Genomic DNA, 15328 nt, shown 5'->3' on the forward strand with positions numbered 1-15328 from the left:
AAATACAACATGTGTTTTGGAAGCTCCGCCTCTAAAAGAGTCTTATGTGAAGTTGTGTTGCAGCTTAAATGTCATTATAAAGATGTTGTGTTACATTGTTAGTGGGAGGTCACGGTGGACATACGGTCTATGGCCGTAACTCTTTTTGCTTGCACCAGGATATTGACCCTTGTGCATCACGCTGTGGAGGAGGGGGGGGGGGGGGGGGGTTATTGAATATCTGAGGGGTGACACACATGGACGCTGAGCCACAGGAAATTAGAAACATGTTCGATTGCGTGGCCTTGAGCGCTGGGTTAGATCAACACACTCTGTTTGAGTGCCAGTGTGAATATGTGGAATTCAAACGACTTCCAGTTCAGTCGGTTTAGGAGAATTATCTTTAAAATGAAAATGTTTGTGATTTTGTATTATTCTTTTTGACATTACAAAATGTAAACCTATAGATTTGAGAGATGAGGGAGCTTCAGGTCAGATGAAGTCAAATTTTTAAGTTTTCCTTTAATTTGATCCTCAACGATCGATAAATAGTTTTTTATTACTTTAGCCATAAAGACTTTATAAGATGATAATTATATCAGTGTATGTCATTTTCGAAATGTGTCAAATTGTGTTTAAAGATAGAAGCTTGTGTCTTTTATAATTTATGATTATTAGGAGTATTTTTGTGTTTTCTCCTCCCTCTTCACGACTCTTTAATTAATGGTTGAATTCGACATATGGAGTATTAATGTGAGGAAGCTGAGATCAAGATTTTATAGCTATAAATTGGACTTTAGACCCCCCCCCCCCCCCCCCCCACTCGTCATCACTCGACCAACCTGCATCTCTCCTCTGGCTTCCTCTCCTCTCTGCATCCCTCTCTCCAGTCCTCTGTTTGTTCACGATCTTTTATTCTCTCCTCATGTCCATTCTTAACGTTAGTCCCAAAGTCAGGTAAGACTGAAGGCATGAAGAGGCCTCCCTATCCCCCCCCCCCCTCCTCCTCCTGCCACCTCCCCCTGCCTCGCACCTTTCCCCCACCCCCTTGCACCTCGCCCCCCCCCCAGACCCCAGTCGTTATCAATATCATGACTTTGTGGCCCAGTGTAACACATATTTCCCGTGTGTGTGTGTTTGACTACTAACTCAATGATTTTGAGCAGTTGTTGTGTTTTTATTTGAGCACTGTTGTGTGTTGACATCAGTCGCTGTGTCGCTCGCGTCCTGTGGTTCTTTAAAGAGAAGCTCCATCTTCGCTTGCGGTGAATGTTGTGTTTGCTTTGTGTGTCCTGACTGTGGCGACTGTGTCATTCATGCCTGGGGTTTTTTGTGCGTTTGCCACAAAAGGTGGAGCTTTGCATCATTTTGGTTTCTGTGTGGAATATATTTCCTCTGCCGAGCTTCCAGGGACCTGAGCTGATATTTGCTTTGCCTTCGTCAGTTTAGTGTCGTATACTTTATGACAAAGATCAGACAGGAGCCAAAATGTAAACAATCTGTCCTGTGTGTCAAACACTGGTTCTCTTCAGAGGGATCTATACTAAGAATATAGTTTTAATAGTGGAAGTATTTTATTAAACACGTAATAGCAGAGAGGTATGTTAGAACACATACAGTTAAAACAAGAATATCTAATTTCGTAATTGTTCTAAATTTCATCCATTATGGTCTTTAAATGTCTTAAGTTTATATCTATAGAAGAGAGAAAACACAAACTATTAGGGAAACACGCCTCAAGTCTAGAAATGCAACAACTAGAATGGATTCATCTCCAGGACGCCCGGGGGAAGTGGTGAAGTGTGTATTAATTAGTGTAGTAAAAGATTGTGCAGTAAATCATTGTTTATATATATTTACTTTAGTGAAAATGTGGTGATAAATCAGGTCAACGCTGTTGTTAGTCTGTCAAATCAAACCTGTATTTATTCCTCACGTATTCAGCTCAGTCTTCAAACCGGCAGAAACAAATATTATCGTTCAACTCTGAGAACAAATTCTATCTTCCACAATGAAGATGAACATATTTCAGCTTCCATAGCTTTGACATGTCACAATTACAGAATGTTGTGTTGCAGAAAGCTTCCCTCTGAGCACACACTTATTTATTTGCATTATTTTACATAACTGTTGTAGCTGTAGAACATTCATCACTGCTGAGGAATGCTCTTCATAAACAAAACAACAACATCACAGTCACCAGGAAAACGCACCAGGACACAAACTTGGATTTATCCTCCAAAAAAAAAGTTTGCGTCAGCTCAGCATCTGCAAATCATTCCATCATGACAGCCAATAGCAGCTCCCGGTGCCGCGTCCATGGTCCATCATACAGTAATCTGCTTAACGTTCATAAGCTGCTTCACTCAGGACGTTCAGACCGGGGGGGATGAGTTCAGGTGAAGACGGGGGGGAAATCCTTTCTCCATCTTTCTTTCCAGAGCGTAGTCTTTCAGTTTGAGAGATCGATTCCAGAGCAGCTCCTCTGCGTCTGCTCCTGGGATTTGAGAACAAGTCTGGTTTAGTGACAAATTAAATAACCCCCCCACAACAAGGGCGGGACAGTTTCACTTGTCCTGGCGTTCTATTGGTTCGGCAAAACCCGACAGCCGACATTTCCCAGGCACAGAGCAGCGTGAGGAGCTGGAGCTGGAGCTCAGGGAATGTGAGTGGAGTGCTGGGTTCTGAGAGAGAGCGTCACAAAACAGTCCTGCTCTCAAACTGAAAGACTAATACAGATTGTTATTATAAGAATAAACCTTCATTGATTGTCGTGCAGATGCATTTTATCAGTATTTCTGGAGTTTATCTAGTTCCTTAAGATGTTTTTGACACTTTAGTTTATTTCTATCTTCTGGATTACATCTTGAACTGGTGACACACAGTCAGGTTCCTGGAAGCTGCATGCGTTTTAATGTGTTTGTGTTTGTTTTTGTTTTTTTTCTTGTCACTTTCATACCCTCCCCCCTGACTCTCCACCTCCTCCTCACCCCCCCCCCCACCCCCCCCCCCTCTCCATCATTGTGACTGTTGTCTTGGTAAACCCGTGACTGCTACGGCACCACACCCAGCCTGCGTTCCTTCAGTTCTGATAGGTCCAACACGCTGAACCGCAGCTCCTTCACCCGGGACAGCATGATGATCGAGGAGATGCTGGCGCCCAATAAGGAGATGGTACGTACACCGCACTATTTAAAGTCGCACACGTGCTTCGTGTCTATGTTTCTCTCCCGGGCCAATAATCTGCAGGTCATTAACTTGTCACGAGAGACACACTTCTGTTTCCAAATGTGCCAAAGCTGCTCTGGAGCCGAGCGGTTCACCAATCCTCTTAGACACGACTTAAAGACGACCAATCCCGTTACATTTTACTCAAAGAGGAAATGAGATAAGTGGTTTGGTGCTGCTATCTAATAGGGATTACTCCAGTGGCCCACTTAACTTTATTATTATTATTATTATTTTATCGTGGAAAGTTTCCCATGGATTTCTCCTCCTTGTGACGCCTCAGCTCCTGATTTGAGTTGTGTTAAAAAACAGTATCAGGAGATCGGAGCTCCAGCACGTGTGTGTCGTCTTTGGTAAATGTGTAACATCCAGTGACACACATTGTGTTGTGATGAATGATTTGTGGATGTAGCCGCTGCTAAACAACAGCTCGTCTCTTCTCACGCTCGCTGCAGATGCTCCGTAAGGAAAAGTCTTTCTTTCTAGAGCAGCACAACAAGGTAGATGTTCCTGTCCTCGTGCTTCTCTCAGTGCATGTCACAATGTGCTTCTCGGATTCTATTTGATTATTTTTCAGTTCAGCAGTTGCAGTTTATATTAGAGCATGTGTATCGGTTCATTATTGAGTCATCGGATGTTGATTCCCATCCTTCCATCTTTAAATTTGTGACTTTATTCTTTTAAAAGTTCATTATTTGGATAGAATTTGCTTTTGTGGGGCCTTGTGATGTCACATATCAGGTGTTTCACTTTCTTTTTATTTCTTTCAGCGCATGGCGTCATTATTTGATATCTTCACATATTCACGTGTCATTTCTCCACCCTCTCCAATACTCAATGTTCTGTTTCTCCTCCTCCTCCTCCTCAGCACTTGGCCGTGGCCAAGGACTTTGACAGCGACTCCTTGAGGAGGTACAGCTGGACAGGAGACGCTCTGGACAACGTCAACCTCGTCTCCTCGCCGATACACTCTGGGTGAGCGAGTTTGAGAGGATGGATGTGTGAAGAAACATCTGTCTGTCTGTCTGTCTGTCTGTCTGTCCCTCTGTCTGTCCCTCTGTCTGTCCGCCTGTCCCTCTGTCTGTCCCTCTGTCTGTCTGTCTGTCTGTCTGTCTGTCCCTCTGTCTGTCCCTCTGTCTGTCTGGCCAGTTCTCTCTCGTCATCATTTTATTCCCCCTCGAGAAAACGGCGTCCCACCCGCAGCCGTTTCTCTTCGTCCTCTGTGGTCTTCTGTTATTTTTAAAGTGTGCCGCTTGTCGGTATCGAACTCACGTCCTCTGAAGGCCTCAGTCGTCCTCTCAGTGCTTCTCTCAATGCCAGAGCTCAGTTGTTGACCTGTCGCTCTTGCGTTGCTTTGTCGTCCATCTTGCAGTTTTTCCTCTCCGCTCCCGCAGTACGACAGCAGGTGATTGACTGTGATTGGTCGCCCTCTTTATCACCACCACTACCTTGTCCACCCCCCCCCCCGTGGTCACTCATAACATCAGTGTTTGTTCTCCTCACGTGTGAACTGTGTTGTTACCCACTCCACGTGTGTTTGTGTGTGTGTTCAGAGATCCTTGTGAGTCGGTGGCTGTTTTCAGACGTGAACTCCAGAAAATGAAAGAGTTTGACTCAGGACACGACGTATAGATTCCACCGCAGAATTAATACATTATATTTTTGTTTACAGTAAAGAAGTTCGAGAAAATATCAGGACTTGTTTATGTCTGAAAACAGCTTATGACTGATCATAGTGAGACTTTAATGTGATTGGAGTGACGTGAACTCGTTTACAGATGGATCCAGATGTTTTTACGATCTACTCGGATCAGTTAACGTAGATTTAAAACAGTCGCCAGTTAAATGTCACCCTGTTCTATATGAATAATTCCCAACACGTGTTCGTCTGTGTTTTAATAATCTAAAAGAACTTCTGCTCGGTCGCTCTTTGTTCATCAGAAACATACAAACTAACACAACACCTGAGTTACCAGATTGCATGTGTGTGTGTGTGTGTGTGTGATGTGATTTCCTCCTTTAAATGAAACGAGTGACACACAGATCTATAGAACCCTCTGGTTCAGTTCAGGATTCCACTGGAGGCTCCTGTGTTGGAACATCCATTAAAGAATATTCACTTTCTGAAATATAGATTTGTTGAGGTGGAGTTTTTTAATTTTCCACCTCTGCAGTTGTACCAACACAGAAACCTCCTCACACATCTGTTCTCTTCTATTTTGCTCCACACAAGTACGTTGTGTGTGTTTTGAGGATCACAGCATGGGAGGCTCCTCTCTCTCCATCAGTTACTGCCGCTCAACTAACGTTATTGTGTATTTTTACTTCTTTTTCCATTCCGTCCCTCTCTGGTTATCTTGTTTCCTCCCCCCACGCTCTCTTCCACTGTTTTATCTCCTGTCTCTTCTTCACCGTTTCTCTCTCTCTCTCTCTCTATCACTCTTTGTCTCTTCCTCTCCTCTTCCTCTGTCGTGCTCCCGCAGGTTCCTGGTCAGCTTCATGGTCGACGCCAGGGGCGGCTCCATGAGGGGAAGTCGCCACAACGGCATGCGCATCATCATCCCGCCGAGGAAGTGCACGGCGCCCACCAGGATCACGTGTCGACTGGTGAAGAGGCACAAGCTGGCGTCGCCTCCTCCGATGGTGGAAGGAGAAGGCCTGGCCAGCCGATTGGTCGAGGTCGGTCCGGCGGGAGCTCAGTTCCTCGGGTGAGACTCTATTTGAAATCGGACATTTTTTTTGCCTTTTGCTGAACGGCTCATTTTTCTGCACCTTGGTTCGGTGACATCCCCTCCCCTCCGCTTCTGGCCATCTTCATTTCCTGCCATCCGCGTTCAGATTTGAGTGTGTGCGTTTACGTATGTGTGTGTGTTTGTGTGTATGTGTGTGTGTGTGTGCGGTGTGTGCGTGTGTGTGTTGAGCAGTGATATATGCAGTTTAACTTGCAGTTTAAGAGTAATTGTTATCGTATGCTCACCCTCAGGCAAGTCGTCCAGCTGTGTTTCCCTCTGACAGAGCACAGGCACCATCACTATCTGATGTAAACTTCACTTTATCTTTTATATTCCTAGAACGTCACCAACGCCCAACAGTCTCCTTAGATTCAATCAAGCTCAGTTCCCCCAAATATGCCAGATTTTCTTAATCAAGATCCATGAATTATGAATTATGAATTATTCCCTGGGAAAATGTTGAAAATGTCAAACATCGCCCTGTCTCACAATAACAAAATGTCCTGGATCCGCCCTCGGGTTCTTCTGGGACCCAAATCAGTTTGTGTTTAATATTGCTTACAAACAAACAAACAGACAGACAGGGGTGCGGGGGGGGGGGGGGGGGTATTTAAAGTTTAAATATTGCCAAACACTAGCCAGATGTTTCTGAATTTGGTTAAACACACAAACTGCACATTTACAGTAATCATAATAACAAGGGCTGCAAGTTACAGATATTTAAACTGTACTCATCTGATACATTTCTCTCAAAGAGGATTTCTGTCATTTCTCTTAGTTCTTATCAAACTGATATTTGTTCAGATGTTCATGTTTCTGATAGGTTTTGGTTTCAATTAGTTATTTGATGCTATAAAAACAGTGTGAAACGTGATGATTGACAGCTAAGACTGACTGATTGACAGCTGTATCCATGTGACCTTGATGCCGCCTCCACGTTGACGTCTGCACAGACTCTGGCCCTGAATGTTGTGATTGTCTCAAAATGGCAGCTTTGACATCCGGGATATTTTGGCTTCATTCTTTGTGCAGTGGGAGGAGGTGGAAACACAACATCCATCTTTTCTCAGACTCTATGCTCAGACTGACGTCCACCAGGTTGTTGTTTCAGAACACAATTGAATCCACGTGGTTCTCACTGAGCAGCTGCTCGTTTATTCTATTTTGTTGGTTACGTAAATAACCCCTGATCCGAGTTCTGTAACTAAGCCACACTGTCTCTACCCACAGGTCAACAGGGGCGTTGTCATTTAACTAACAAGCTCTATCATCAGAGGTGTCGGGTTGTACAGTGCAGTTACTAAAAATAAATCCACTCCTGCCAGCCAATCACAATCAAGGATTCTCAGTTGCCATGGTATGAATATAGTCTCCCTGAGTAGTTGCCATAACTGACGTCAATAAAGGAGAGCGTCGCATAAATCATCTCATTGCTGAAATTACACTTCAGTGGTGTGTGCTCTTACACAGTGTGTGTTTTTGTGTATATGTGTGTTTCACTATTTTGCGGACGCAGTAAACTCCATCTTCCCAGAAAGCTGCCAGCCCTTAATGAAGGCGAGAGCCTGGTTAGTCCAGTGCTGCAGCTGGGACCCAGAGGAACTAGATTTGTTGGGTAGGAACCAAACATAGCCCCCCCCCCCCCCCCCCTCCCCCAACTCCCTCAACCCAGCCCCCACCCCCTGTGCCTCTCCCACCTCCTGTTAAGGAAGCCACATGACCGAGGCTGATTCATGCTGATGGATATGATTATTTTACCCATCTCCGTTGACTTTGATTTTCTGGGATTCAGCATTAATAAGATATGGCGGACATGTAGTTTTGGGAAGAAATCAATGACGCACAAATTTCTGATCATTTTAAAGCAACACTATGTGACTTTTACTGAGCAACAGCGCCCCCTGCATCCATGCCTGGGGATAAGCAATTAAGTGGTTTACATGGTGAGAAGAAACAGGTACAGGTGAAGCTGGAATTATGAGGTCTGACTGTCTGCGTGGATGGTAACAACTTTATGGACACATTTTGAAGCTGCTGATTTAAGGTAAAAAAAAGAAGTGTCATAGTGTTGCTTTAAACAGAGGAGAACTAACAGTGAGTCAGGAACACGGATGCATCACAGTCAAGTGGATTCGTTTTAGCCTCAGTAACTTATTTACAGGGAGAGACAAATAGTAAAGTTCTTCCTAAAACTACACAATATAGTTTTAAATCCATTGCAGTTATTTTCATTGAGAGAACCATCGTATGTTTTGATGTCAGGGGCTTTCCGTGGGCCTCTGACATCACTGGAAGTAGAGGTTTTGATTGGCTGTTTGGACTGGACTGCGCTTGTTGGGCATGAGCCTCTTTCATCGTCAAGTCCAGCATCATCCTGCTTCCCATCCTTTCTTTACGTCACCTTCAGGATCAGCTCTACATCATCTCATCCTGTACTGTGTGTGTCAATAACTTCCAGAGACATTTAAATTGGTGGTTACTACCTATTGATTCATATGGGAAAGGAGGGTTTAGCCATGTTGGACCTCGTCACAGAGACAAGTAGATTTTATAATAATAATCATTTTACGATTGTCTTTTTTGATGGTGACTGAATATATTTCCTCTGGTACCTCCACAGTGGGTATTTAATTCTCTTCTACTCTACTCTGAGCGACCCTAACACCACACGGTCCTCATGCTAGAGTACGTCCATCCTTCTCTCCTGTGTTGCTGTCTTGCCTTGTCTTTTGAGTAAGGGCTGTGCAGCTTTCTCCTCCCACTCCTCCGTCCATTTCATGTGTGTCGTCACGTCACGTTGAGCCATGTCATGCACCGTGAACGTCCCATTGAGCCGCAGCACCGCCACAGCTTTCATTATGAAGCAACACTGTCACCAGCAGGACCACAGTGCATTCATACCCCCCGAACGCTCCTGATTCACATTTGTCTTTATTGGTAGCCTTAAGAACAGAGTTAATCAATTTATTTTGCTTTAGTTTTGTTTTGGAAAAAGAACTAAACTGTCTTTCTTACTTACTCTCACGTGCTCAGGTCAGATTCTAAAGACAAAGTGTAAGGGACGACTCTTTTTCTGGTGGTTGACTTGTCGCTAACCGTTTCTCCATGACATGTACCTCACCAGGCCAGTGATAGTGGAGATCCCTCACTTTGGCTCGATGCGGGGCACGGAGAGAGAGCTGATCCTGCTGCGCAGCGAGAACGGAGAAACCTGGAAGGAGCATCTGTACGACTCTAAGAACGACGACCTCAACCAGCTGCTGAACGGGATGGATGAAGGTAAAGCAGAAACTAGACAATGTCCCTCAGTGTCTCACCAGTAAGCTTTAAAGGAATAGTTTAAACTCACTCATTATCTACTCGCCCCTATGCCGATGGAGGGGTGGGAGAAGAGTTTGAGTCCATAAAACACTTTTGGAGTTTCAGGGGTAAACAGTGTTGCAGCCAAATCCAATAAAGTTGAAGTAACTGTTTTAGCCTAAATGTCCTCTGATGTCCTTCTTTCTTGGTTTTAGATCCAGTAATACTCAAGTCCAATGAATAATAAAGAATAATAAATGTGTCTTCCTCCCCCTGAAGAACTGGACAGTGCCGATGAGCTGGAGAGGAAGAGGATATGCCGCATCGTCACTAAGGACTTCCCCCAGTACTTTGCCGTGGTGTCTCGGATCAGACAGGAGACCAATCACATGGGACCAGAGGGCGGGACGCTGTGCAGCCGGAGCGTCCCATTGGTTCAGGCCTCCTTTCCTGAGGGGGCGCTAACCAAGAAGATCAAAGTTGGACTTCAGGTGAGTTGGGGGACAACAGTGATATTAGCGTTAGCATCAAACAAACGTGTCTCATTGACCACTGTCTCTTCTCTCTCAGGCTCAACCGGTCCCCGATGACACCGTAAAGAAAATCCTCGGTAACAGAGCAACCTTCAGTCCTATCGTTACCGTGGAGCCCAGGAGACGGAAGTTCCACAAACCAATCACCATGACAATCCCAGTCCCGCCCCTCTCGGGGGAGGGGCTTTCCAACGGCTACAAGGGAGACTCCACCCCCTGCCTTCGCCTTCTCTGCAGCATTACAGGTGAGGGTGATGTACATACATATAAAACAGAAAGCTAAAACATAAAAGTAGCAACGTAGAAGAATCAACCACATTGTCTTCAGGAGGTTTGACCTGTGACTCTCTTCCAGGTGGAACGTCCCCGGCACAGTGGGAAGACATCACCGGCACAACTCCTCTCACCTTCATCAGTGACTGCGTCTCCTTCACCACCAATGTTTCTGCCAGGTCCGACAACACAACAAGCAACCCACTGTGTCTGGTGCATTTCATGTGTGTGTGTGTGCGATGTTCTTCATGGTGTTTGTCGCTTGTGCAGGTTCTGGTTGGCCGACTGTCACCAGATCCCGGAGACGGTGGGTTTGGCCATGCAGCTGTACAGGGAGCTGATCTGCGTGCCCTACATGGCCAAGTTCGTAGTGTTCGCTAAGATGAACGACCCGGTGGAGTCCAGACTGAGGTGCTTCTGCATGACGGACGACAAGGTGGATAAGACCCTGGAGCAGCAGGAGAACTTCGAGGAGGTGGCCAGGAGCAAAGACATAGAGGTGAATATTCTTCTGTGGTTCATTAGCTATTCAATATCTATAAATTGCAATACCTTGTAGGACTTTGAATGTGGTTCTCATTGTTGTTGATGTGCTCCCTCAGGTTCTGGAGGGCAGGCCCATCTACGTGGACTGCTACGGAAACTTGTCTCCTCTGACTAAGTCTGGTCAGCAGCTAGTTCTCAACTTCTACGCCTTCAAGGAGAACCGGTTGCCCTTCTGCGTCAAGGTACCGCAAAACATACACACTCTGTCACCAGACACATCCTTCTCAGGGTGGAAGGTCCATCTCTAAATCAACATGACAAAAAATAGTCACTTTGTTGTCGCTCTGTTAAGACTTTGTATAAACAGCCGTCCTGAGAGATCCACTCGCAAGTGGACAGATCTAATATAATCTATTCATATCTTGCATTAAAATTAGAAATAGGAGACGAGACAATAGGGGACAGTAAATTATCTGCAGCAGAATGTTTGATTTTGTTGCTGTGATTATTTTAGTACTATTTCCCACACAAGCTTTCAGTGTAATTGACTCAATCCACAGGGTTTGACCTAGTTCCCCTCGCCACAGCTAGTTAACCGCATGTGAACGATTGACCCGTTAACTTAATTAAATCCGTAATAAACCCTGAATACCTTTTAAACGCACCAGCTACATGAGGTAATGTTCTCCCTCCAGGTGAGGGACCCGAGCCAGGAGCCCTGCGGTCGTCTCACTTTCCTCAAAGAGTGTAAGAGCATGAAAGGTCTCCCGCAGACGGCCGTGTGCAACCTGAACATCACGCTTCCCGCGGTGAAGAAGGTAAGGCGGCGTGACCTCACCATTCTCTGTCTTCACCCTCCATGACCATACTCATACTGTTCAGGGTAGATTCGGCCCCAATAACACCGAACGATGAAAGACAGAGAAAGACTTTGGCCAAACTGCCGCCACTGTGTCTTTTATCTGTTTAAAGCTTCTCTCTGTGTCTATTGGAATTTTTTAAGCTGTGGATTCTTATCATTGGCTGTTTCATTATATTCCAATCTTTTGATTTGGGTGACTTGATTTTTGGCTGAGGGCTTCTTTTGATTCTTCGGCTGGCTTTTTGTGGCTTGACTTTATTTGCTTTTCTCGCTCCTGAACGTCGGCGCTTTGCTCTTTCTTTCTTACTTTGGTGTGTGTTTGGTGTTTTATTTTATTTTTTCATTTGCTGAAGTGGCTTCTGAGTTGTTGCTTCTGTCACTCACTCCTTTTTCACATCCTGATGTTTCTTTTCCCCCCTGCTTTCCATCTTATGTTACTCCCCCTCCGTTTCTGCAATGCATCTTGGGAACCAGGAAATGGAGTCAGATGCCGAGGATGAGGTAAACCACACCCTCCCCACCATGTGCTGTCCTCTGCGCCAGATCTCTAGTGGCCCTGCTCTGCTCATCATAGCCTTATTCTTTCCGCTTCTCCGAAGGAAATAAAAGCTTTCCTTGATCATAGCAACCTTTAGCTGCTCAATTTTGCATGATATACTGTATTATAGAAATATATATTATATATGAAAAGATATGATTAATGTCCAGTGCGATATCCTTTGCGTTCTACATTACGTGATATAAGTAGCTTTTAAGATTATAAATACTTAAGTTCCTTTGTTTTTCAGTCAAGATTTAATCTTTAACATTAATTTAAAATGTATTATTTACTCCTTTAAGTCCTTATAATTGCGAGTTAGCATTATCACAGCTAACTCGAGCTAATTTGACAAGCTTGGCTTAACTTGCTTACACCTACTGTAAGCAGCACTTTAGAGCTGCAGACTGAAGTGCAGTAAATACTGTTAAAGAAGAATTTGCTGCTGTTAAAAACTGGTTTTGTTATGTTAATATCTACTAATGCAGGTTATTGGATGTGCTTTAATTTGATATGATAAGGTCCTAATGTTGCCCATTTGGCAGCGTTGTACAACACAGGGTGACCGGGAACTGAAAGGATTTTGTGTTGTTTACTATTGTTGCAGACTGAAAAGCCAGAGCGACGTCATACCTTTGCATCTCTAGCCTTACGTAAGCGCTACAGCTATCTGGCCGAGCCTGCACTGAGTGAGTTTAACATTTTCACTAACAAACCCTTTGATGAATATATAAGTATACCGATTTTCCGGGAACTAGTGAGTTTACAGTATTAACACTTTTACTTAACCTGTAAAATGCGTGATCAGTATGTAGATAGATGTGACCTAATGGAATCAATGCATATTTCTCATCCTACATGACCTGCACTGTCCACATGCTTGTTAATGACATGGTACATATTCTTGCATGGGTCAATGAGTGGTTTTTTGAGTTGTTGTGCTGTGCTTGCCCACATTATGAGTTGTGCTCTTTCTGGGTTTGTTTCCATTGCTGAGTTTTATGAAGTCAAAATGCAGCAACATCAAAAAGAAGTTCTTTGACTTGCGACCACAATGTGAATGGGCCTTTTGAAAGGGGGTCAAAGTAGAATTTCATTTGTTTTACATTTGTCCCTTTTGGGATTAAAGCTCTTTTTTTGGCTTTGTGACTTAGCAGCTGTTTGTGGGACAAACGTGCATGTGGTCTTGAGTTTGGCTTTTTTTTCAGTTTTTCACACTCTCTGCTTGTCACCAGTTGTTATGGATCTTGCATGACAAAATGGGCCAAATCTTTTTGTCATATTTTGTTTTGTTACGCAATAAATAGACGATGTAGACTTCTGCAGCCCTTGGCTCTGTTGAATGATAGTTTCCAAATTGTCTTTGGGGAATCTGTCATCATGGTGTTGGACCAAACAGATAAAAGGCACTTTAAGAAGCAGATTGAAATTAGAGCCAGAATCCATACAAGACAAAATCATCTGAAATCCACAGAAAAAAATAAGCAGTTTTGTGTTATTCCTGGTTCATCTGTCATTGTTCTGTTGTCAGTCTAGTCAGTTTTATCCCATTGTCTCGGGTGTTTTACTTTGCTGCTGATTGTGCTTTGTTGAGTTTATTCATCATGTTGTTGCTGTTGCTCTTTGAGTCATCCTCCAATCGCCAATCACACAGGAACACAACATTTTCCTTTTAAAGCACTTCTTAAAACTGCTGTTTTTCCTTCCTTGATACCAGGACTGCGTCACTGACCAACTCTTCCTCCTCTGATCTCTTCTTTCACTTTTTTTATCTGCCCTTCCCTTCCCCAACATAATTTTCTGTTACCTTTACTATTCCACATTCTTTTGATTCTTTTTTCCATTCCTTCTTCACTATTATTTGTTCAATTTCATCTGAAGAAGCTGCAGTTGAGCGAAGCGCAGCCGCAAGAACACTGCCTGCTGGTTACCCTCACAAACCTGTCTTTCCAACCAGACCTTTCCCACCGTGGTCGACTGCTCCTATTACCGTCCCTGGTCAAACAAGGCACATCGGAATGGGGGGTTCCCTCAGCTATACCGATTCACCGGCCGCCTCACCAGCTGCTTCTCCATTGAGAACGACCTGGCCCCTCGCCTCCCCATCACCTGCATGCGCTGCAACTATCAAAGCTACCCTTGGAGCTCCACCAGCACCACCTAACCAGTCATCCCCAGTTAAATCATTTAGTGACAAAGTGAGCTCATCCCCCATCAGGTCCTACCGGACTATGCCTTCACCCATTAAAACCGTTGTCCAGCAGGGTCAATACCCTGTCCAGGGATCTGCCAGCCTTGTGTCCTCTGGAAGCCCCCATAAGCCTGCGACAGATCCAGCTTCTATCAAGAACCTTGCTTCCGCATACACATCACGGACTTCCCCACTTCACTCAATACCCAATGGTTCTGTGCCAGAGAGGTCATCAGCTCCCATTACTGCTCCAGCATCACCAAAGACACTTTACAACATGTACAATGCTAATCTGCCTTTTAAAACTGCCCTCGGCTCCACAGTTGTGCCAGAACCAGGGACATCTAACCTTCCTTCTGTTAAAAGCATCTCCAGCATGTCTTCTTTGAAAACCTGTGGCGATTCAACACTATCATCCCAAGGAGGGAGATCAACGCTCTCATCTCTCTCCTCAAATGGGCAAACAACCATTGCTTCCTCAGAAATGCATTCAGAAATGATGAATGGATCAGTCTCACCTGTTAAATACCCTTCCTCCTCCTCCTCCACACCATCCTCCTCCACCTCTTCTCGTATTCTCTCTGAGAGGAGTTGCAGTCTACAGGAGAGGATCCAGGCCACCACCCATGCGGCAACCTCTGGTGTCAGTGCGGCTATAAATGAAGCTATAGACACATGCTCTGTTTCGGGCTACGGCACTCTTAAATCACGGTCCTCCTCACGTAGATCTGCAACGGCAAGCTCTGCTTATGGTTCTATGAGATCTGGAGCTAACTCTTCCAGCTCCACAGTTTCATCTAATACAGTGACTCTGCCGGTGTATTCATTGCACAACATGATCCCAGAGACTCCTGTCAGATCAGGGCCAGGATCTCTCAAAATGGCACTGCCGGATTCCCCTCGTGCCTCCTTCCCATCGTCCTCTTTGTCTTCATGTCTCACCACAACAAAAATAAACTCCCAATTGAAATCCCCACCGTTTATCACACCAGCCATCATCCACCCAACAGCAACTTCCAACCAGGAGATATTAAAAGATGTAGCGGACATGAAAGAGGATCTGATGAGAATGACAGCTATCTTACAGACAGACACACAGACAGCCGCCAAAACTGTTCAGACATCACGTACTGGAACTCCAAAACAGCCCAAGCTAGAGGATGACGAGCCATTTACCTTAGTGGAGAAAGTGAAAGAAGATTTAGC

General features: G+C 44.7%; 1 protein-coding gene across 1 annotated transcript in view; it reads left to right on the top strand.

Moving 5' to 3' along the window:
• LOC128426415 (ankyrin-3) overlaps positions 1-15328 on the top strand; it is an 88308-nt gene that overhangs the window by 54019 nt on the left and 18961 nt on the right. The window contains exons 26-36 of the mRNA XM_053413268.1: positions 3051-3153; positions 4076-4182; positions 5691-5915; positions 9064-9218; positions 9519-9730; positions 9810-10017; positions 10128-10224; positions 10316-10544; positions 10648-10773; positions 11227-11349; positions 12539-12620. Of these exons, the coding sequence (XP_053269243.1) occupies positions 3051-3153; positions 4076-4182; positions 5691-5915; positions 9064-9218; positions 9519-9730; positions 9810-10017; positions 10128-10224; positions 10316-10544; positions 10648-10773; positions 11227-11349; positions 12539-12620 (1667 nt within the window). The remainder of the gene's footprint in view (positions 1-3050; positions 3154-4075; positions 4183-5690; positions 5916-9063; positions 9219-9518; positions 9731-9809; positions 10018-10127; positions 10225-10315; positions 10545-10647; positions 10774-11226; positions 11350-12538; positions 12621-15328) is intronic.

This window comes from Pleuronectes platessa, chromosome 21 (genome assembly GCF_947347685.1).
Source record: "Pleuronectes platessa chromosome 21, fPlePla1.1, whole genome shotgun sequence".
Classification (NCBI taxonomy): domain Eukaryota; kingdom Metazoa; phylum Chordata; class Actinopteri; order Pleuronectiformes; family Pleuronectidae; genus Pleuronectes; species Pleuronectes platessa.